The sequence below is a fragment of the Leuciscus leuciscus genome (assembly GCF_965113295.1).
Source record: "Leuciscus leuciscus genome assembly, chromosome: 20".
Taxonomy (NCBI): domain Eukaryota; kingdom Metazoa; phylum Chordata; class Actinopteri; order Cypriniformes; family Leuciscidae; genus Leuciscus; species Leuciscus leuciscus.
Window position 1 is genome coordinate 5,094,825 of NC_138744.1, and position 23,284 is coordinate 5,118,108.

At 37.9% G+C, this 23,284-nt stretch overlaps 1 protein-coding gene across 22 annotated transcripts in view; it reads left to right on the top strand.

Moving 5' to 3' along the window:
* rims2a (regulating synaptic membrane exocytosis 2a) overlaps positions 1–23,284 on the top strand; it is a 204,284-nt gene that overhangs the window by 63,081 nt on the left and 117,919 nt on the right. For 17 of the 22 annotated variants that reach the window (XM_082150612.1, XM_082150630.1, XM_082150631.1 and 14 more), the window contains one exon: positions 22,322–23,142. In XM_082150612.1, the coding sequence (XP_082006738.1) occupies positions 22,322–23,142 (821 nt within the window). Of the gene's footprint in view, positions 1–22,321; positions 23,143–23,284 lie in introns of those variants that run through there. The other 5 variants (XM_082150621.1, XM_082150622.1, XM_082150619.1 and 2 more) reach the window with 1 other exon arrangement.

Here is a 23,284-nt window from a genome sequence, read left to right on the forward strand (position 1 = left end):
AGCAATACCTTGTAATTAATACGGAACTTTATAGGTAACCAATGCAGTGATGATAAAATCGGTGTTATATGATCATATTTTCTTGATCTCGTAAGAACTCTAGCGGCGGCATTTTGGACTAACTGAAATCAGTAATCTGATTTCATTCAATTTCATTCATACTATATAGAACATACTTTTTTAACGCTCGCGGAGTAAGTTCAAATTCAAATGTAGTACCTACTACTTTGGACAGAGGGTCAGGGGTTTTTCGTCCATACAATGGATATTAGTGAATAAATGGAGGATAAATGGGGACTGCTGCTCAGATGTTTCTCCTGAGACAAAGTCCCCTCAAATCTCTTGTTTCCTCCCAATTCAAAAGAGATCTCTACAGTGTCTCAAACTGTGCTCACATTTGCCAAGATTTCAAAGTCTGCAGCCAAAAATTCAGAGATACCAATATGAACTCAAACATTTCTGATTAAATTCTTCCAAAGGTAAATGATCTGAGCTGCTATTCACATTCATTGTATAGCTCTGTCCACTTTCTGTATGTCAGCTGTTTTCATTTTTCATCAGGAATTTCTGGAGAAACATCATAGTTGATGCTTAAAGGAAACTCAAATGATCTCCCTGATCCACATTAGAGTAACCTCTTGCCTCTCCTGGTAAAGTTGGCATGAAATGTAAATTACGATAGTTTTCCCTATTTTGATGAAACGGAAAAAGAAAAAGAAATATGGTGGGACTTTGTTGGGAATCTTTCTCTCTAGACTTCGTTGCAGATTTGGAAAACATCAATCTTTAGTTGGCTTGCTGACGTTCATTCTTGTTGTGTTTACCACTGTAGCTTTGTGATCCCATGACCCCGTTTTTGTGACGTCCCACGAAGGTCAAACTCTGACCTCTGAAATGTTCATTTATCATGTGAAACCCCCTGAATATCCAGCCCTGGGTATTGATTTTTAAAGAGCTTCTTATCTGTGATACTCCTTCAGACGACTAATAACACTAACGGCCGAATTAGTTAATATTTACCCAGAATCCAATTTCATTATCAAATAAAGGATTGATTGTTGTTGTTATCCACTGGACGATTGTAATTTCGGTTGACAGGATCCTTCTTCCAGTCCGTTTGCAATATACGTGATTGTACAACATGTTTTTAACATTGATAGTAATAAGAAATGTTCCTTGAGTAGCAAATTAGCATATTAGAATAATTTTTGAAGGATCATGTGTTACTGAAGACTGGAGTCTTCGGTATGGGCGAGTGAAACGGCTTCTTGAACAAGAAGAAATATGAGGGTGAGACTTGGTTTTGTCCATTGGGATTTGATTGGATTTTGCTATTACTGTGATCTCATGTGATTGACAGGTTGTCCAAATGTCTCACCCTCGCGCCAGTAAACGCATCATCAGAGAACAGAAGAGATGGTGTTGAATTGGGAGGGGAATTATTTTAATTAAAAATCATAACGGCACATTCATTAAAAAAAATAAAAAATAAATGATGATATGCATGGATAAATCATTTATAATAAACGCGGCAATATTCCATGAAAAAATAAGAATTGTCCATTTTGATTAAATGTTCACTTTAAACTTCACAGGACGTCCTATGAAGAGATCTGAGGGTGCAGAGGAGTAGTTTCTAGCTTGAGGAAGAGCTCTCTGCCATTAGGATGTTCCACAAACAAACTCCCATCATCCTTTCAGGGAATCAGTTGCGCTTTCTGAGCATGAAAGAGAGCAGATGTCCTTATCCCACATATCCCACACTCTGTGTTGAGAAAGACCAGCTCTTCTTTCTGTCTGTCTCTCCCTCTGCTCTCGCTGGATTGATGTTATGAAGCTGTTTGTTACTGATGGTCCCAGCCATATATAGAGCATGTGTTCCTCCACCTGTCACGAGATGCTCCGCGCGGTTATCAGTCACGTATCAGTCTCTCTTCCCAAAGCGCTTTTGTCACAGTATTATCTCTGAATTTCATGCAATGAATACGAAAGCTAAAGTAGCGTTTCGAAACACAACTTGTGTTTACATTTCACTCTTAAAGAGTGACAAACCAGTTGCCTTTATAGTCGTTTGGTCTTGGTTGAATTTGATGAGAAATATTTGAGTTCATATTGAGATCTCTGACTTTTGTTGCAGGCTTTGGTATCTTGCTAAATCTGAGCATAATTTGAGATATTTTTGATTATGGAGGTCTTTTATATAGGAGGAAAATCTTAAAGTTCACCCAAAAATGAAAATTCTGTCATCATTTACTCACCCTCAAGTTGTTTCAAACCTGTATGAGTTTCTTTCTTCTGCTGAACACAAAAGAAGATATTTAGCTAGATTTAAACAAATGCATTAAGTTGAACTTAATCAATTTTAGTTCAACTTAATGCATTTGTTTAAATGTAGCTAAAATCAATTGTGTGATAATTTTTTTTTATTAAATTCAACTAATCATTTTTTTCAGTGTAACCAAACAGTTGATGGGCCCCATTGACTTCTATAGTATTTTTTCCCCCTCCACACTATAGAAGTCAATGGGGCCCATCAATTGTTTGGTTCCCCATATTATTCAAAATATATTATTTGAGTTATTGTACCATTCAAAAGTGATTTATTTGATCAAAAGTACAGAAATACTTTTAAACAGTAATTTATTCCTGTGATGCAAAGCTGAATTTTCAGCATCATTACTCCAGTCTTCAGTGTCACATGATCCTTCAGAAATCATTCTAATATGCTGATTTACTGCTCAAGAAACATTATTTATATTACGCATTACGCAAGAGCATTACAATAATGCTCAAGAAACATTATTTCTTATTATTTTCAAAGTTAAAAACAGTTGTGTTACTTAATATTTTGGTGTAAACTGTGATACTTTTCTATAAGAATTCTTTGATAAACAAAGTTCAAAAGACCAGCTTAAAATATTTTGTAACATTATAAATGTCTTACTGTCACTTTTGATAAATTGAATGTGTCCTTGCTGAATAAAAGTATTAAGTTCTTTAAAAAAAAATGGTCTTACTGACCTCAAACTTTTGTATCTCATTGCATTTTCTTCTCTAGACTTTGTGTAGCAGATCTGGAAATATGACTATTCCAAAACATCTAACTTTAATAGCTTGCTGACGTTCATTCTTGTTGTTTTTACCACTGTAGCTTTGTGACCCCATGACCCCGTTGTGTGACGTCCCACGAAGGTCAAACTCTGACCTCTGAAATGTTCATTTATCATGTGAAGCCCCCTAAATATCCAGCCCTGGGTATTGATTTTTAAAGAGCTTCTTATCTGTGATACTCCTCCAGACGACTAATAACACTAACGGCCGAATTAGTTAATATTTACCCAGAATTCAATTCCATTATGACAAGATTTATTGTTGTTGTTGTTATCCACTGGACGAGTTTAATTTCGGTTCCAGTCCGTTTGAAATGTATGTGATTTGTACCATAGAACATCTTTGCATATCACCATTTTTGAGTAATTTAATGTTATAATTGTTAGATAGTAGATTGTTCGATAATGTTGTTTAGATACACTGTTGGACAAGAATATTATGCAGCAAAAACTGTTTTTAACATGGATAATAATTAGAAATGTTTCTCGAGCAGCAATTCAGCATATTACAATGATTTCTGAAGGATCATGTGACACTTAAGACTGGAGTAATGATGCTGAAAATTGATGCAACACAGGAATAAATTACACTTTTATAATATATTCAAATAGAAAACTGATATTTTAAATTGTAACAATATTCCACATATTACTGTTTTATGGTATTTTGATCAAATAAATGTAGCTTCAGTGTGAATAAGAGACTTATTACGTTCTTTTAATAAGTAGAGTGTACGAGTGTGTGGTCTATGTTTATATATGGAAAGAGATCATAACAGCTATACAGAAGAATAATTCTAAAATAATTAGTATCATCTATTTAAAGTACTTGTAGAATGTTTTGATTGCTAATGCTAGCACTGTTTCATGTTGACTACCCATCCACATGTGTCAGTAGAATGAGGCTCATTATCTGAGTGTTTTGCAGACATGGGAGTGTGTGCGCCGTATGGCTGCCAGGCACGTGCCGTCACAGATGGGTTCGTGTGCGATTGCGGTGGGTGAATGAGATCGGCCTCGGAAGGGTGCGGATGCCGGGTGATCGCGGTTTACCATTGATAGCTATTCTCTTCTGTTTCTCATTTTCTTCTCTGTGGTCAGAGTCCATTACTGAGAGCCTGTGTAATATGTGTTTACTCATGTCATTGGGTTTCAGGAGAGATGTTATCTCTCCCAGGATGCTGGAAGCCACGCTGCAGAAAAACATGAAGCTTTTTGTCCTTTACTAAGAGAAATCATCCCAGAGAGTTTTGCTTAGCTTTTTCATGCAACGTTAATGTAATGCCTCAGGTAACCCGTGAGTATACTTGGTTGTCGCTTCGACACTCGGCTGTTTGCAGCGGCAATGGAGGAACTCAAGGACGTTTTAAAATCAGTAGATAAGGTTAGTCAGCGATGACCGTACGTCACAAACGTCTCAGAGCTCGGTTTCCAAAAGCTCTCGATCTGCCATCCTATTGCCATTAGGGCCAAATGATGCCATGCAAAACCTGTAAAATAGATTTTTTTCAAAAGGTTTTTCTGGGTAGTTAGGAAAAGTAGGCAGTACTGAGCCAGTAAAAATGCTGTTAAGTTAGTAGTGTTGCTACATTTTGTGTTTAAAGTCCCTCACGTAGCTGTGATGGACACCTGGGTCTTCTTTAACTCTTTCTCTCTTCCTCTAATGGGTTTGTTTTCCGCCCCATGCACTCTCAATCGTGTCAGACTGAAGTGATGTTGAGTGAATCAGAGAGCAGAGCTGACGTAGCATCTCGTAAGCTCATATAGTTAGTGTGTGTGTGTGTGTGTCTGTGTTGATGGAGCAGATGGGAAGAGTCAGGCCGCAGCCACGCATGGTTTCCTGGCCTGGGGTGATGTAGCAGGGACCTCAAGCCTCTATAAATACGTCTCCCAATGAGACCACCAGCTGGGACGGCCATGTCTATGGTACCCGTCGTCAATCTGCTAGTGCAAAGAGTCCAGAGATTTTTAGACATGTGCTTAACCTTACAAATTTTCACCATGATAACATACAGTAGTTTTCCGCCATCGTTATTAGTGATGCAAAAATATTTTGGCTGAAACTGAGAATTCTGGAGCCATAAATTATGAATTTCAAGATTTTCAAGACATTACACTAACTTCCTTTAAAGGTACAATATGTAAGAATTTTGTATCAAAATATCCAAAAACCACTTATATATTTCTTTCAATTGTGTGCTTAGATTATCCTAAATGTTTCCAAGAATTAGTCAAATTCAGAGAAATTCACAATTTTAAATAGTGCCCGTCACTTGTCACTTGTCGCCTGTCAATGTCGTAATATCCGCGTTATCCCTGGTTTCCGCTCGTACTGCCATAGTAACCATGGCGACAGACGTGGACAACTGCGTTACGTCTAGTCGGACGCTCATGCTGTTGTTGTTTCGTCGGTTCAAACATTATGGATCATGGCAAGCAGACTTTGGGACAAAAGGAGAACTAAAACGAGGATTAATATCGGCGTGGCGTTTTCGAGATGCCGAGAGCTCCAGGTCCGCGACTAACTTCGACTTGACACTGATCTTCAATACTTGACAGATACGCCGCTCTTGCATGTACTTTATTAGAAAGGCGAGCAAATGTACATAAAACTAATCAATGTTATATAGCTCAACATGACGAAATGTTAGAATATGATCAGTATGTTATTCTAATGTTGATCTAGCTTACTGCTTGTCTCATATAGCCAACAAACTAACACATAGATTAACATTATAACTTTCAACACACTCAAATGCAGTTTAGTATGATCGTGTAGACCAAGTGAAACCAAGTTTAATTCGTCAAATAAACTGACCCATATGAGTAGTAATTCAGCACTTCCGTGTAGTTCGGTAGAATGAAATGCCCTTTATATCCGCGGGACTCGCGTGTGGCGCTGATATCTGTCTCTCATTAGCACTCCCTTGCTTCACACCACAGTCATGTTAAAAAACATCAATGTATTCACTCATCCATAAACATTTTTAGATCCATCGGCATGACGACAAGTTCCATGATTCCGCTTATTCACTGCGTCATCAACCTACGCCTTTGTTATTGTAAGAGGTTAGCGCCCCCCTAGTGGCGAAAAAAAAAACATATTGTAGCTTTAATTGCCATGATTTTACAATGAAGGTTTAAAAAAAAAGCATTGTTAATCAGTGTCATTTATATATACTATTGTAGTATTTATTTATTTGTACATTTGCACTTTTCAATTTAAGTTTTAGCAATTTTGCTTTGTACTTTTGTCATTTTTTATTAGTAAAAAAATAAAATAATTGATTTAAATATTTCTGATTCATTTTTAATTTTAGTTTTAATACACATCAAACATTTTATTTCAGTTTATTTCTGATTTTCAATTTTATTTGTGTAATTTTAGTTTTTTATAATCTATATATTTTATTGTATTTTGTCTTAATTTTTTAGTTTTAGATATATTGAAAAAAGTAGAAATATTGACCTCAATATTAATCATTTATCTTGCCAAATATTACACTCAGCTGGTGTTTAAATTAAATAAATAAAAATTTTTTTACAGTATATTATATATATTTTTTTAAATCTGAGAGTCAATGTTTGTTATTTGAGCATTTCATATGGTGGTTTCTGTTAATATTTTCAGCCAACATTTTTGGTCTATTTTCTCCTACAGTCAAAAAAACAGGAAATTTTATTGCAATTTCACCTGAAATTTCAGTGCTTTTCCCCCACTTCCCTGTAGGGTTTTCCATTTGTCATGGTTTCCGAAGCTTACTTCTTTAGAATTTGGCCAAAAAGAAGGTATTACTAGTTTTTGGTACGTTTTGTTAGTCAGGATGTGCACATGCTCCAGTAATATGAGCATAAAGTGAGAAGGCATCTGTTCGGTAAGCAGATATGGAATTAGCCGTTTAAGGCAGATCAGCAGTGCTGTAGAGGGATGGATGGTCTCTCTTTCAGCTGTAATGAGTCTAACTCCTTTCCACAGCAATATTAAGCACTCTGAATGTCCATTCACAACATACCATCAGACCGTACAAGCATACATCACGGCCAAATGATTACTGTAAGTGCACTACAGACACAAGCTGTGACGTACTGTATTGACGTGGTTTTATTGCTCGAAATGTGTTTTTCTCTTCTTGGTGAAGTGATGCATTATAACGCAGCTGCGCATAAAGGAAAGTGTTACACGCCGTACATGTTACTGTAATTATTGTTGGAGCTTTTTTTTCATAATTGATGGCAGTTAAAAATAGATCGTCTTGGTTTGCTCAGTAGGCCTATCCCCTGGGCAGAATGCTTACTGGTGCAGAAACGACCCAACTTTAAATTGAACAGGAGTGTTGAAAGGAGCTACAGTCGTGCTTTGTGGGTATTTTTCTTCCACCTGACATCCTCTCTTCTACAAAAGCATTTCACTGTACATTTCACTCTGAGCTCGTGCCTTCTAAAGAGATCCAAGGCCTGTTGTGAATGTTAGATTTCTACAGCCACTTTTGTAACATTAATAATAAGATATGACTGTGTTCTAATGGAATGTCATGATTGACGCCAACAGCTTTTCAGGAGAACATTCTAGAGGCGCAGGCACTGGTCCTTCAGCCGTCCACGCAAGAAATAAGAGCGAATTTAAGTCGTTAAAGGTTTGATTTACATTGATCAATTTGATCAACTTAAAACAGTTTAATTACCTTAAAACCTTATGATATTGAAAATTTTCTTTTCTTTTCAAACATAAGATATGAAAGCATAACACGCTGCGAAGAGTGATAAAAGGTCACTTTTTCATGTTAAGGCGAGACACGGCAGGCAAAAACATAGTTTTTTTTTTTACTGGTCAATTTTGAGATTTTTGGATATTTGTCTTCAATAGCATGTCTTCTTTCAGACTGTGGTGAAAAAAAAGTCAGAAATACACATTTAGGTCTTTATTTTACTACACTTTGTCTGTTTGCGTCAGTAGATTTCGCATAAATTCAACAAAAGTTGTCGTTGTAAATCATCCCGCCGCTCCGCGATCTCTGTCTGCTCCCTGTCATCACAGGCACCGCTGGAAAGCTCTCTCTTCACTGTACAATGCTGTCGGATCCAAATATGGTCATTTGCTTTTTATCAGCAACCAATCGTGAAAGTAAAAGGGCTGAATGCGCAATCTCATTGGCTGATGATAAATCTTTAAAGCCCGTTTTCTCAAAATGACCTTTCTCTCATGCTCAAAGTTCGAAATCTCCACTTCAGTAGCACCTATATACACCAAACTTTCCAGTCTTGTACCTAGTTATATTATGAAGACATTTCCAGAGGGATTTGTAAATATATTATTCCTAGCCTGATATACATAACATTTTATTCCCGAAAATCATTTTTTTTAAGGCTATTGACAGTATATTCTGATTTACAGGATAACAAAAGTAGATATCCATAAATCCCTCTGTAATTTTTTCCCCATCTAATATGTGAACACAATGAAAAAATAATTTTTAACCTGGCTTTATCCAATACTCAGATTTCGTTTTTTTAAATATATACAAATTAGCGCATATTTAATTAGATATTGCCTAATTTGCATATTTAAACATTAAATTACAGAAAACTTGTAATACATTTTTTTCTCATCTTAATGTAGGTAATCAACTGGGAAAGTTTCATGGTGATATCTGCTAGTTAAAAATTTTACCCTATTCACCTGTAGTGTCTCGCCTTAATCAGAGGTTTTGTTCTAACCAGCTGCAAATACGTGACGATTCTATTGTCGAAATGATTTCTATTTCTGTGACGTCACGGATGGAACAACAACAACATACAAAGTATGGCAATGATAATCGTTGTGCTTTATTTAATGTTAAAAGCGTCTAATGTGAGTTTGAATATCATTTTGCCTGACCGTTATAACCTTACTGAAGGCAACAGTGGATAATTCACCTCAGATCTTGAAAATAAATTAAAGGAAACAAGAACATTCAAATTGTCAACTGAATGTGAACAAAGATGGTTTCAGTCACTCAGTATGTATTTAATAGTTAAAATTATGAAATATTTATGAACTCCGCCCACACACTCTTCTGATTGGCTGTGATTTTTGCTAGATTTTGTCACGTCTCATAGTCGTGTTGTGTCTGTGGACAGACAAATTGGTTGTCGCTGGAATCTTTTGCATCACATCTGGTTAGGACACGGTGTAACTCTGAGGGTTCGTTTACTCGACAACGATATGCTTAAAACGGAGAAGTTTTTCCTTTGAGTTTTCCGCGTAGAGACGACACCATTGTCAAAATGATCCCCATTCACACAGATCGCGAAAACGACAAAAAAAAACCCCCTGTATTCTGCTGCCAGGCCATTAGATGGCGTTGAAACACTAGACTGAACACGTAATGCACATTGTCTTTAGAGATTTGCGTTTTTGTTGGTTACATGGAGACCGTTTCCAAAAACGTGCACTTTGAAACCCGTTTTCAAAAGTTTGCGTTTTAAGGCACCCAAAACTCCGTTGTCGTGTAAACGAACGGCCAAAACGCATAAAAAGTTTTACGTTTTTAGTTGAAAACAGTGTCGTGTAAACAGCCCATAAGAGCTTAAAGGATAATTCCGGTATTTAGCACGTTGAGTCTCTTTTCTGGTTTGTTTTGGATGAACTAGAGCGGTGGACACTGAAATTGACGATGGGTCCTGTTTCGACTTTTTGACTGGTTTAGAATCGCCTTTGACCGCTTCATAGTGGCTGGCTATGGGCATGCACAAACATGTCCTTAAAACAACCCTTAACGTTCGTTTTCAAAACTGTGCAACTCACCGAGTGGTTAGTGGTGTTCGTTGATGATTAAAACCAAATATATCGGCGCAATGTATGATTTCAATCCGTGCCATTTGCTATAGTGGAACTATTTTTTCAGATACCTCAGAACCGCGTATAAACTTCCGCTCGATATTTGAGTCTGAAGCGTTAGCACACTCCCGACCACTTGATGGGAAATCAATGAGATTTTACAAAATGCCAAATAAAACACGCCAGAAACTGTATTTGGCTACGCTACTTGTTTTGGAACATCAACGAACACCACTAACCACTCGGTGAGTTGTACAGTTGTGAAAACGAACGTTAAGGGTAAAACATCGTCAAAATTTCTGTGTCCATCACTCTAGTTCATCCAAAACAAACCAGAAAAGAGACTCAAAGTGCTAAATACCGGAATTATCCTATAAAAGTCTAAAAACAGAATTTGTTAAAACTAAGTAAGGCTAAGCCTAATGGGACATGATAAAGGTAAAAAATGACATGGGAGGAAAAATAATAAGTCAATGGTTTTGCGTTCTCGAGAAACTTTGTGTTCCCTCGCAAAAACTGTGCCGTTCCGCCAATAAACTTCGCGTTTGCTCGCAAAGGGAAACGCAAAGTTTCGCGGGGGAACATAAGTTTCTCGGGCGATTGCAAAACGTTTTACGAGAGAACGCAAAGTTTCTTGGGGAAACGCAAAGGTTTTGCGAGCGAATGCAAAGTTACTTGGGGGAATGCAAAACGTTTAGAGAGGGAACGCAATGTTTCTCTGGGAACGCAAAACGTTTGCGAGAGAACGCAAAAGCATTTACGTATTATTTTTCTTCCCATCTCATACTTTTTGGGGCTCCGTCCGTACATTCCAAACTTCTGCAACGTTGACACCAGGAAGGTGAATATTCATAAATATTAGCCACACAATTTATTTATAAAGAATAACGATTAAGCTTGCCAAAACATTCCACTTATTGGCCTAGTTTATGAGGCAATATACAGTAATTTATGTGGCAGATGATAATGAGAATGATGAAAAATACATAAAGCATGAATTCGAAATCTAACGCACATTGTTTGGTCTTTATTAAAATGAACTTGTCTCTCTCTGTGTGTGTGTGTGTGATGCAGATCTGAGCTCTTTGATGGGTCTTTATGGGGAAAGAAGTGCTCTGATGTGGCTTGAGTTGGTCACACTTCACTTCCAAACCTGTTTATTTCCCTCCTGGGCCCAACGAGCGGCGCAGGATGTTAATTGCAGGACTCTGGTGTTGATTGCTTAGCCTGTCGTCTGCAGTTTCCTGTAAAATGCGTATGGGCTGATCTGTCTGGGCCGCTCCAGCTGACGCCAATAAGCATAATTACACACTGTTTGTCTGAAGAATTACCTTGCTTTAGGGTGTTTGTTGTGGAGTGCCGTGTGTTTCCGCGTTAATACTTGTGTAAAATCTTATAAAATCCACGTTCCTGGCCTTAATGTGAATTACCTGTGCACATTATTCAAAATACTAAATTTTGTCTTCATAATCTTTTACCAAAATGTAGTGACTTTTTTTCTCCTTTTAAACGGCTATCCTTTTTGACTCACATCATGAATCTCACATAACTCTACTTAAAACTTAAATTCTCAATCAATAAAATCCAAGTATCCCCCCCCCCCCCCTCCCAAAAAAAAGAAATATCTGAGGTAAAATGAGTTGATGTTTCATGTTGACTTAAAAAAAAAAACATTTAATGAAATCTCCATCCATTAAAAGTCTTTAAACAACTTAGAACTATTAAGGATGTTTATGTCCGGCCTGAACTAGCATGTTTCTCGCTGTGTGTTTGTGAGAGTGGAAGTATCTTCCTGGTGAGCTGTGGAAGGATAGAGCCGTTCCCCAGTTTGCACTGATTCTCCAGCTTTATTCTTCAGGGGTTTGGCCTATTTTACACTCTGCTAGAGCTTCTGGAGAGAAGGTCTGGTTGGCCTGGATGCTGCTGTATGGAAGTATAGAGGGTAAATGTGGCAGGAGCACATGGCTGTCTGCATCATGTTTAGTGGGAGCGAGGGATGAGGGAGGGTGTGTGTGTGTGTGTGTGTGTGTGTGTGTTAATGACGTTCGTATCACTGCGGTGCACAGGCTGAACACTGTGCTGTGATACTTCCTGTGTCTGCCTGTTCTGAGACGCTTCACAGTGTGATGTATATGAGTGCTACCAACTGTTCTACTGGGTGATTTAATAATGATGATGATGATGATGATGATAATTATTATTATATTATTAGATATGTACTGTAGTTATACAATTTTTATATATATATATATATATAGTACATCATTATGTGTCATAATAATCATAGATAAACAACCAAATCAACATAGACGAGAACCGACAAGGGATTGGACTGAACAGGCAGTATATATACATGGCAAACATAATATAATAATCTTATAAGTAGATACATACACTACCGTTCAAAAGTTTGGGGTCAGTACGATTTTTTAATGTTTTTAAAAGAAGTATCTTCTGCTCACCAAGGCTGCAGTTATTTGATAAAAAACAATAAAAAAAAAACAGTAATATTGTGAATTATTATGACAATTTAAAATTTTCTATTTTAATATATTTTAAACTGTAATTTATTCCTGTGATCAAAGCTGAATTTTCAGCATCATTACTCCAGTCTTCAGTGTCACATGATCCTTCAGAAATCATTCTAATATGATGATTTGATGCTCAAGAAACATTCATTATTATTTTCAATGTTGAAAACAGTTGTACATTTTTTTTTCCCCAAAATTCTTTGATGAATAGAAAGTTCAAAAGAACAGCATTTATTTAAAATAGAAGATTTTCTAACATTATAAATGTCTTTACTGTAACTTTTTGATCAGTTTAACTCATCCTTGATGAATAAAAGTATTGATTTATTTTCTTTCTTTCCCCCAAAAATAAAATAAAAATTCTTACTGACCCCAAACTCTTGAACGGTAGTGTCTTTCTATTTATCATAGCATCATGAAATAAAAATGTAAATAACATTCAACATTGATAATAATCATAAACGTTTCTTGAGCATCAAATCATCATATTAGAATGATTTGTGAAGGATCATGTGACACTGAAGACTGGAGTAATGATGCTGACAATTCAGCTTTGATCACAGGAATAAATTACAGTTTAAAATATATTAAAATAGAAAACAGTCATTTTAAATTGTCATAATATTTCACAATATTACTGTTTTTTTTCATTGTTTTTTTTATCAAATAAATGCAGCCTTGGTGAGCAGAAGAGACTACTTTTAAAAAAAAAAAAAAATCTTACTGACCCCAAACTTTTGAACGGTAGTGTATATTAGTAACCACAGAAACAAACAAGGACATAACGGAACATAATTTCAAAATAAAAAACGACAGAATCTAACATTTACATTATGGTAATACTCATTTTATTTTAGTATTATTTTATTTTTTTACATTGTAGGCCTATATCGTCATCATCATTATTACAGTGGTTTTTGGTGTATTTACTGTGACAATACCATGTTCTTTCTTTCTTTCTTTCTTTCTTTCTTTCTTTCTTTCTTTCTTTCTTTCTTTCTTTCTTTCTTTCTTTCTTTCTTTCTTTCTTTCTTTCTTTCTTTCTTTCTTTCTTTCTTTCTTTCTTTCTTTCTTTCTCACACCATGATAATACCATTGTTTTTGGTACCATTTTTACAATAACTATGGTATGTTAATAGTATAATCATTTAGTACAATAATACAGTATATATCAAAATCCCATGGTATTACTGTCGAGCACCATCACTGTATCATAGTATCCACAGTGAGTTCGCTTCAGCTTAAAGGCTCAGTGTAGTAGAGCGTCTCTGTTAGTATGTGCTGAGAAAGGAAACCATAAACAGAATTAGTTTCTATTCAGATGTTGACATTTTTAAGAACATGTTTGTGTTCTGTATGTCTAAAGCTATTGCATGTTTCAATTTATACTTGTGCAAAGCAGACAGAATTAGATTTACAAAGATAATCGCCCTTGTCTTTAAAAAAATCAGGACGAGAGGGGGGGGAAAAAAAGCACAAATTTATGATTCGTGTGGTTTGAGAGTGCTGTTTTGTTCTGGCACACAGTTACACCAGATTAAATAAAATCCTCTAGCAGGCCGTGGCCAGAATCTCCACCAATCAGCGACGAGCTGAAGCATGTAATGCTGCCCCTGTCCCAGAGAAACATCTCCATCTCTGCTCATAGGTCATCCATTACAACCTGTTTCAGCCTCGCTCTGGGTCCCCCAGCATGCCTTGCGGCTGCTTATAAGTCTGTGGGCGCTATGATGTCACTGACATCAGGGAGAATGATTAGAGAGAAGGGCATTCGTGAAATTCTTCAGCACATTTTAGTCAACGTTATGTGGGATTTACTCGACGGCCAGTGAGGGAAGATTTGATTCCTCTGAAAATGTCATCCTGACATCAGAACTGAGAGGATTCTAAACTGAGAGGACTGAAGACTGTTAGTGAGCTGGATTGTTTCCTACACCTGCTTTTCTTCATTTGACGGTTACCTTTTGCAGTCTCAGTTTGTGTGGCCTCATTTCAGTACGATTGTGGCTAAAGTGCAAAGGTGCGTATAACAATTCTCTGTTTTCTCCCATTTAGATGTAACTGGGGCCCCAAGGGCCGTAATTTCAGTTGATTGCATTGCATTGTACTCTCACACTCATGCTCATTATGTTCTTTTGCTCTCACTTCACATTAAGGGCTAGGTGTTATTTTTAGCTAGCATTATATATATATATATATAATAATATATCTTGATTTTTAGGTATTAGCTCTATTTTCCATCATTTAGGGATGGGGAATTTGATAATTTTGCCTTCTCAGATGGAAAGTTTGGGGTCCAAAGGATTTGTTTTTGTTTTTGGGAGAAAAAAAAGAACAATATTATTCACAATTCTCAATTCTGCAGTATTTATCATGCATATATATAGAATTATGAAATAATTCATAATTATGAATTTAAATTTAAATGTAATTTACGTATTTAAAGCTACCTGAAAAACTATGCGCAAGTGTACCTGGACAAAAGCCGTTTTAAACGCAAAGGGTCGTTACACCATATATTGATTTGAATTAGTTAATTGAAGTTAAATCATAAATAAATTCAATTTGTGATTTTTATTTTTGAAAGCATTCTCACTTTACAGCATTTTAACACGAGTGCCAGTACTTTTCACAGTACTGTAGCTTTGCAGGAAGGTTTCTTCAAGCATCTCGGAGACGTTCCCGCAGTTCTTCTAGATTTAGTCCGTCTCAGTTTTTTCTGTTTCTTCATGTAATCACAGACGGACTCGATGATGGTGAGATCAGATCATACCGGCTGTTGTCAGACTCTTTGTGCATACACAAATCTCACTGGATTATTACAATTAATGGCAAAAAGAATGTTTGTAAATGTAAACTGATATTTCCTACTGACACACTACAGCAAAAGATATAAATAACTGTTGGATATTAACATGCCTAAGACTTTTGCACAGTACTATATATACACTCACCTAAAGGATTATTAGGAACACCTGTTCAATTTCTCATTAATGCAATTATCTAATCAACCAATCACATGGCAGTTGCTTCAATGCATTTAGGGGTGTGGTCCTGGTCAAGACAATCTCCTGAACTCCAAACTGAATGTCAGAATGGGAAAGAAAGGTGATTTAATCAATTTTGAGCGTGGCATGGTTGTTGGTGCCAGACGGGCCGGTCTGAGTATTTCACAATCTGCTCAGTTACTGGGATTTTCACGCACAGCCATTTCTAGGGTTTACAAAGAATGGTGTGAAAAGGGAAAAACATCCAGTATGCGGCAGTCCTGTGGGCGAAAATGCCTTGTTGATGCTGGAGGTCAGAGGAGAATGGGCCGACTGATTCAAGCTGATAGAAGAGCAACTTTGACTGAAATAACCACTCGTTACAACCGAGGTATGCAGCAAAGCATTTGTGAAGCCACAACACGCACAACCTTGAGGCAGATGGGCTACAACAGCAGAAGACCCCACCGGGTACCACTCATCTCCACTACAAATAGGAAAAAGAGGCTACAATTTGCACGAGCTCACCAAAATTGGACAGTTGAAGACTGGAAAAATGTTGCCTGGTCTGATGAGTCTCGATTTCTGTTGAGACATTCAGATGGTAGAGTCAGAATTTGGCGTAAACAGAATGAGAACATGGATCCCTCATGCCTTGTTACCACTGTGCAGGCTGGTGGTGGTGGTGTGGGGGATGTTTTCTTGGCACACTTTAGGCCCCTTAGTGCCAATTGGGCATTGTTTAAATGCCACGACCTACCTGAGCATTGTTTCTGACCATGTCCATCCCTTTATGACCACCATGTACCCATCCTCTGATGGCTACTTCTAGCAGGATAATGCACCATGTCACAAAGCTCGAATCATTTCAAATTGGTTTCTTGAACATGACAATGAGTTCACTGTACTAAAATGGCCCCCACAGTCACCAGATCTCAACCCAATAGAGCATCTTTGGGATGTGGTTGGAACAGGAGCTTCGTGCCCTGGATGTGCATCCCACAAATCTCCATCAACTGCAAGATGCTATCCTATCAATATGGGCCAACATTTCTAAAGAATGCTTTCAGCACCTTGTTGAATCAATGCCACGTAGAATTAAGGCAGTTCTGAAGGCGAAAGGGGGTCAAACACAGTATTAGTATGGTGTTCCTAATAATCCTTTAGGTGAGTGTATATATATATTTAGCATTCTAGCATTACTATAGCCTAATCATTCATATGCATCCTTAGGGACATTTTTTTTGTGTGTTTACTAGTATGGTACCACCATAGTATGCTATCTAGTACTTTTTTAGGGGGGAGATGCAAGCATTTTATGTGGTGTGGTAGATTTCTCCTACTCACCTGTCTTAATTTAAACAGTCTCCACTTTGACACCTACAAATTTATACTCTACTATGCGTCTCCTCTTCGACACCTGCTTCGAGTCGGATAATGTCTGGCCCCTTTTGAACACTATCAATTGGGAATAATGTCTCTTGTGTTCACCTTAAGCACTATCACTTGGTAATGGAAATAAGATATTTAGTGTTCCTCTAAACATCATCACTTGGGAATAGAAGTAAGATCTCTATAGTGTCTAGCCTGCCGTGCAGAAGTAATCAGACATACTCCAGACAATGCCTTTGAATATGCTTTAATCACGGCCGGGAGGATCTCCAATTTCAGAGAGAATCCCCAAAACCAAAAGAGCACAACAGATTATATAGAATGATTGCATGGCAAAAGTGACATGATTCATTGCATAATTTTTCTTTAATATGATTGGCTCATATGATTCTCTGTTACTATGAGGTTAAATATGTAGCTATATTCAGACAGCTGTCTAGTTTTGTTTCCTCTTTTGTTATATTCAGACATGGTAACTTTGGCCCAAGTGTTGGAGACGTTTTAGTTTTCAAATACTGGTAAATGTTAATCCTGCAAGAAAAAGGGAATGCTAGTTATGATTATTTAAACATTTCCTGCACAATGGGCATTTTGTTCAGGGTTTTTTCCCCCCTGTTAAATAGACTTTGACTGGCCAGACAGAGAAAATGCTAAATTTGAGAGTGTTCACTAGTGAAGTGTGAAGGCAGGTTAACTATTGTAGAAAACACCCTGTGCTGGATAATCTGTGTCTTTGAGAAATCAGTGTGTGGAGCTTTATCCTAGTTTTACACACTAAACTACAGTTAACATAGGTAAATTACATGTAAGTGGGTCAGTTCACAATCACACTTCTTTTCCTCTAACCTTCCGTTCCTGTATTGCCCTGTGTATCGACCAATCAGCGTGTTGTAAAGGCAGAATTTCAGGTACGACCAATCATATTAAACAGAGACATAGTGAATCATTTAAATAACTTGAAATTTTGAGTTCATAACACTTAAAATATTAACCCGAAAGATTTTTGCTGCCAAATGAGTACTCAACTGTTTAATTTTTGATGCAAAAACTTGCTATTATAAGTAATGTTAAGTTATCATAACTTGAATTATTTATTAATGACAACATTGGGGTTTACAGTGCAGCTTTCGCACCCAGGATGAGAGACTACTAGTTAGCCGAAGTGCTAATGCTAAGGATAAAAAATGGCTGTAGGTTAGTGTGCAAATAGGAATAATGCTGTATAATATGTGACCTGTGCAATAGTTTAAATCTGTCCACCTGCATACTAAACACAGACGTAATGCCCAGCTGTGCTATCATTGCTTTGGATGGGGCAGGTGGCGTTAGCGATTACACGAGCATCCAGCGCTTTTCAGATAGTCATAAACTGGTGTGTGATGTAATGCATTGGCCTGCCAGGTGTGTGTGCTAGTGGAAACTATGAATAGAGTCGAAGTGAATGGAAGCGAATATATAACTCATTTTGACTAATTATGACGAATTTTATTAGCGGAAGCTTAAGCTAATCTAAAGTACATTGTTCAGGTTTATTATGCAGTGATGCTGGCTGTATATTATATCATGTATATTAGGTATAAAAAACTGCCGTTTTTTCCCCAGAAACACACACGCACACACACACACACACACACGATCCCAAACACAAACAGATGTCTGCAGTGCTCTGGATTTGTGAATGGTGCACGACTGTGTTAGGCTGCTGTTGAATAATGCAACAGGACACGGCGGCCATAGTAAAACCCCAGAGCAGAGCCCAGGGGACGCGGGAGATACGATCATTAATCAGTCAGTACATGTACATGCTCAGAAACAGCTCACAGATCTCTCCAGACACTAAAGATCACAGCATCCTGCAGAAAAAATGAAAGTGCTATTATTGAACTGGTTTCCTCGTCGCTAGCTAGTGCGCTAGCTTCAAATGCAGATCAGAAGAACGTTCCATATGTTTCAGTTTTGCTGTGATATTTGCAGTACAAAGGAGAAGTTTGTTCAATTTGATTGCTCAGGTGTTATGCTTTCATACCTTAGGAGACTTAATGAATTTTTCATTGTTTAGCTTTAGCTTTAGCTTTGTTTCCATCCAAAGTTTCAAATTTAACTGCAATATCACATAAAACATTTTGGAATAAAGCTCCGTTTCCATAATAATTTTGTGAATTTTGACAAAACGCAATGAACACGTTATCTTGCTTTCTGAGGTGGATACCTGCTGTTTGGGAACTCAGTCGTGTAAGACAGTTCTGGGAGGTTATTATACCGAACCACTTTGCTCAGGCATTTCAGAATGACCAAATCAGCATTTCAGACGCTGTGCAACTAGTTCGGTCTTCTGTTTGGTCTAATTATGCCGTCCCATCGCAAAGTCACATGTCTTTTTTTGATGCGCACCGAGGAATTTATTCTGTAAATGTGTTTCCTTCGTAGTTTAGTTGAGTGCATACGTTTTTTATGTGCATTTTTAGAATTTAAGTGCATTTTGGCATTTCCATCCATGATTTTTTTTATGCAATATCCCAAAATGCTTTTAAAAATAGGTGGATGGAAACATAGCTATTGTCTTTGATGTTCATCCTGAAAAAAGAAAGGATGAGTTGACTATTGACTTATAGTAGCTACAATATAAAATGAATGTGGATAGTATAGCTCAGATTATATGATTTGAGAAGAATTTGATGAGAAATGTTTGTTCATGTTGAGATAATTTGTTTAGAATTTGATGACAATTGTTTGTTCATATCGAGATTGATTCAACTCGTCTGGAGTTTTACATCATCAATCCGTGACACGTTCTGTGACTGTGAGCTGCGTTTGCATGCGGGATAGAGATGGTGGCTAGCAAACAAAAAAATCTCTAGCCTTGATTTTCATCATGGCTTCTCTTAAAAAAAAAAGAAAAAAAGAAGACGATGTGTGCGGAGCAAATGTGGGGTGGTTGTTCTTCACTCCTATTGGTTTTTGATGTGACTGTTGTCGTTGGAGAAGCCACACTACAGGACTGTGCGTCAAATCTACTGACACTGCCAGATTTTAGTCTGAGGTAAAATTTTTGTCATTAATCCGCTGTCTGTGAACAACAAAATGACGACCAAATACTTCAGATTTTGGCCTGATCAAAGGAATCTTTTAGGATTCACAAAATTTGCAATTTTGTCATATTCAGAGAACTCATTTATAATGTTTTAAGTGAGAATTGAAGCTTGTTGTGGCAGAAGAGGTGTAATACTTGTTTGTGGGTTAGATGATTGATTGCTAGATCAAAGATTTAGATGTATCAGGTATCAGGTATATTCCTGTAATATACCCTTTTAGTGTATATTACAGCTGCTTCCATGTGATTATCAATGAAATACAACCACAAAACCTGCTAAACTCTGTGAAGTCACACAAACATGCAGTAAGGGAAGAGCGGATGCATTGTGGCTTTTCAAGACTCTAAACTTTACTCTTCAATTGCAGTTTTTTCTCTGTCCATCATCTCTCTGGGCTTCCTGTGAGCCAAAGACTCTTATTCCCTCTGAAAATGAAACTTGTATGCCAGGGACACTGGTGTCATTTGTCTTTTCCGACACATACAGCCAGCGCTGCTGTAACCACATTAGCGGCAGGTTATTTGTGTAAACACAGCATGCATTTTAAAATGAGATGTTGCTTTAAATTGTTTTAATTACAGTTAGAGTTTAGATGGTGCTGCTGCTTTGTCTGGATTCATACGTGAATTCAGCATCCGATGACAGGCATTTGCATTTGTAACAGGATTTTAATGCTGACTTTGCAAGTTTGCATATTGTTTCTTATAGTTGGAAGTCTGTGTAATGACTTTAACATCATTGTGAAAGCTTGTTTGCAAACTGTTTTACTTGTGTAATCTGACGTGTTTAAAAATAACAGCATTTTGAACTAGCTAAAATGTAGGATGGGATTTGATTTTTACGTATCAGGAATTTATTGTATTTATAGTGCTTTTTTCAATACACATTGTTTCAAAGCAGCTTTACAGAAAATCATGATGTTAAAGGTCCCATTGCATGAAAATTTCACTTTATGAGGTTTTTTAACCTTAATATGAGTTCCCCTAGCCTGCCTATGGTCCCCCAGTGGCTAGACGTTTTGATGGGGGTAAACCAAGCCCTGGGTATTTTTGAGAAAATGAAAGAATCTAGAAATCTTCCCCTTATGTCGTCATAAGGGGAAAGGTCACCTCCCCATTCTCTGCTTTGCCCGCAAAGAGAATTTGGCCCGCCCATGAGAAAATGAGCTGCGAGAGCGCGATATTGTTTTTTCCTCGAGAGACATCATGGCTTGCAAACGAGTGAACCATGGCAGTTGCTCAGTGTTTGGATGTACAAATGAACACAAAAGTATTTTTTTAGTTCCTTCATCCGAGCCTCTGAAGAACCAGTGGGTTATGTGAATTTCTGATGTGTAATTGTTCAAGTTCAGACAGATAATCTTTCTCTCAAAATCGTTCAATACTGTTTATGCATCAGTAAATCAAGCCAGTGACTAAACGATCAACTTCACGTCGTTTCTCTTAGTAGGATGAAAATAATCTTACTTAAACTGTGATTAATATATATATACAGAAAGCGATCAAAGAACAATCCCTTTCCAATCGCCCAAGCTGTCAATCACACAGTGCAAGTTTATCTGGACACTTGCCAAAACTCGTTATCAATGACGCTGTTACGCTGCACAACGAAGCTCTTACTGTATTTACATCGTGTTTGCATTGTGAAATCATTAGTGAGAGTGCAGAAACTGCGTTGCAATGATAAGATCTTCATTCACGCGATCAACAGGCTGTCATCTGCTCAATGCTCATCACTGCAACCTTATATGTGATGGGAATAGATCTAAATACTTAAAAACTTCTCACGATTCGTTAATCTCGATAGCTGTAATAGTAAAAACGTATAATAGCTGTAATAGTAAAAGGATTCGAGAGAGTTCCACATGTAATGCTAGATATTTAATATGCAAGCATGTCAGCCAATCACAACACTGAAGTCTCACAGCAAACAGCTGTTCAAATCAGAGGCTAAAATCAGGCTAGGAAATATGCCTTTTATTTCTAAACAATAACAACTTTTGATCTAAAAAACATACTAACATTATAAGGGCACCCCAGGAAACATTCTAAAATAATAAAATAATCCATGCAATGGGACCTTTAATGCTTATAATATTTGAATATATCCATGCCTTGTCACATTTAAAAGATTAGAGCTGTCAATAATATAGTTTACATTTTGAGACAATACAAGAAATCAAGCAGTTGAGATATCGCAAGCAGATGCTAAATGAAGTTGTACTGCTTATTGTTTTTGTGGAAACTGTGATACTCTTTGATGAATAGAAAGTTATGATAGTACACATTTCATTCTCAGCATTACAAAGGCCATTATGGAGGTGTTTCAAGTAGATCTTTATGTTGACCTTTGACATTTTATTAATAACTTAACTTTTTTTTGTGACCGACAGGAAAAGAAGCCCATCAGCAACCAGGGATCCAAACCAAAAATACGACCAAAGGGAGGAAAAGGCGGAGCGTTCGCAGTATGCCCCAGGGGAGGGCGGCATGCCACGATCACCGTCTGACTACGGGGCCGGAGACCGCCAGTGGCGGGGAGGCTACGGTCGCTCCTACGAGGACGCAGAGGTAGCGCGAGGGGCGTACCGTGCTCGACGGGGCGGCTGGCACTCTCAGGAAGAGTACCCTCCCGAACCCGGCTTCTTGCCCGATGGCCCACCCCTCAGCGAGCACGAGCTACAGCGCCAGCGGCAGGAGGAGTACCAGAACCGCTACCGCAGCGACCCCAATCTGGCCCGATACCCAGTCAAACCACAACCTTACGAGGAGCAGATGCGCATGCATGCCGAGGTCTCGCGCTTCAGACACGAACGCCGCCACAGCGATGTCTCCCTGGCGTACACTGAGATGGAGGAGCCCCTTGGGCCCCTGCGAGGTCCCCACTACTCACCGGGTCCCGGACAAACCCACTGGAGGTCCAACCACAGTCCCCCTAATGTGGACTCCCTTCACAGGCAGCAGCTGCTGGATCCCGCCTCGGCCGTGCGGAAGAGTAAACGAGAGAAGATGGACAGCATGCTGCGGAATGACTCGCTCAGTTCCGACCAATCAGAGTCCGTCAGGCCGCCGCCGCCCAAACCTCACAAGACCAAGAGGGGCGGAAAAATGAGGCAGGTGTCGCTGAGCAGCTCCGAGGAGGAATTGGCCACGACACCCGAGTACACCAGCTGTGAGGACGTGGAGATCGAGAGTGAGTCTGTGAGCGAGAAAGGTAATGCAGCTGTTTATTAATTATATCTTTTTATAAATATAAACTACTATTCAAAAGTTTGGGGTTCGTAAGATTTTTTAAGTTTTTTATGCTTATCGAGGCTGAATTTATTATTAAAAATACAGTAAAAGCAGTAATATTG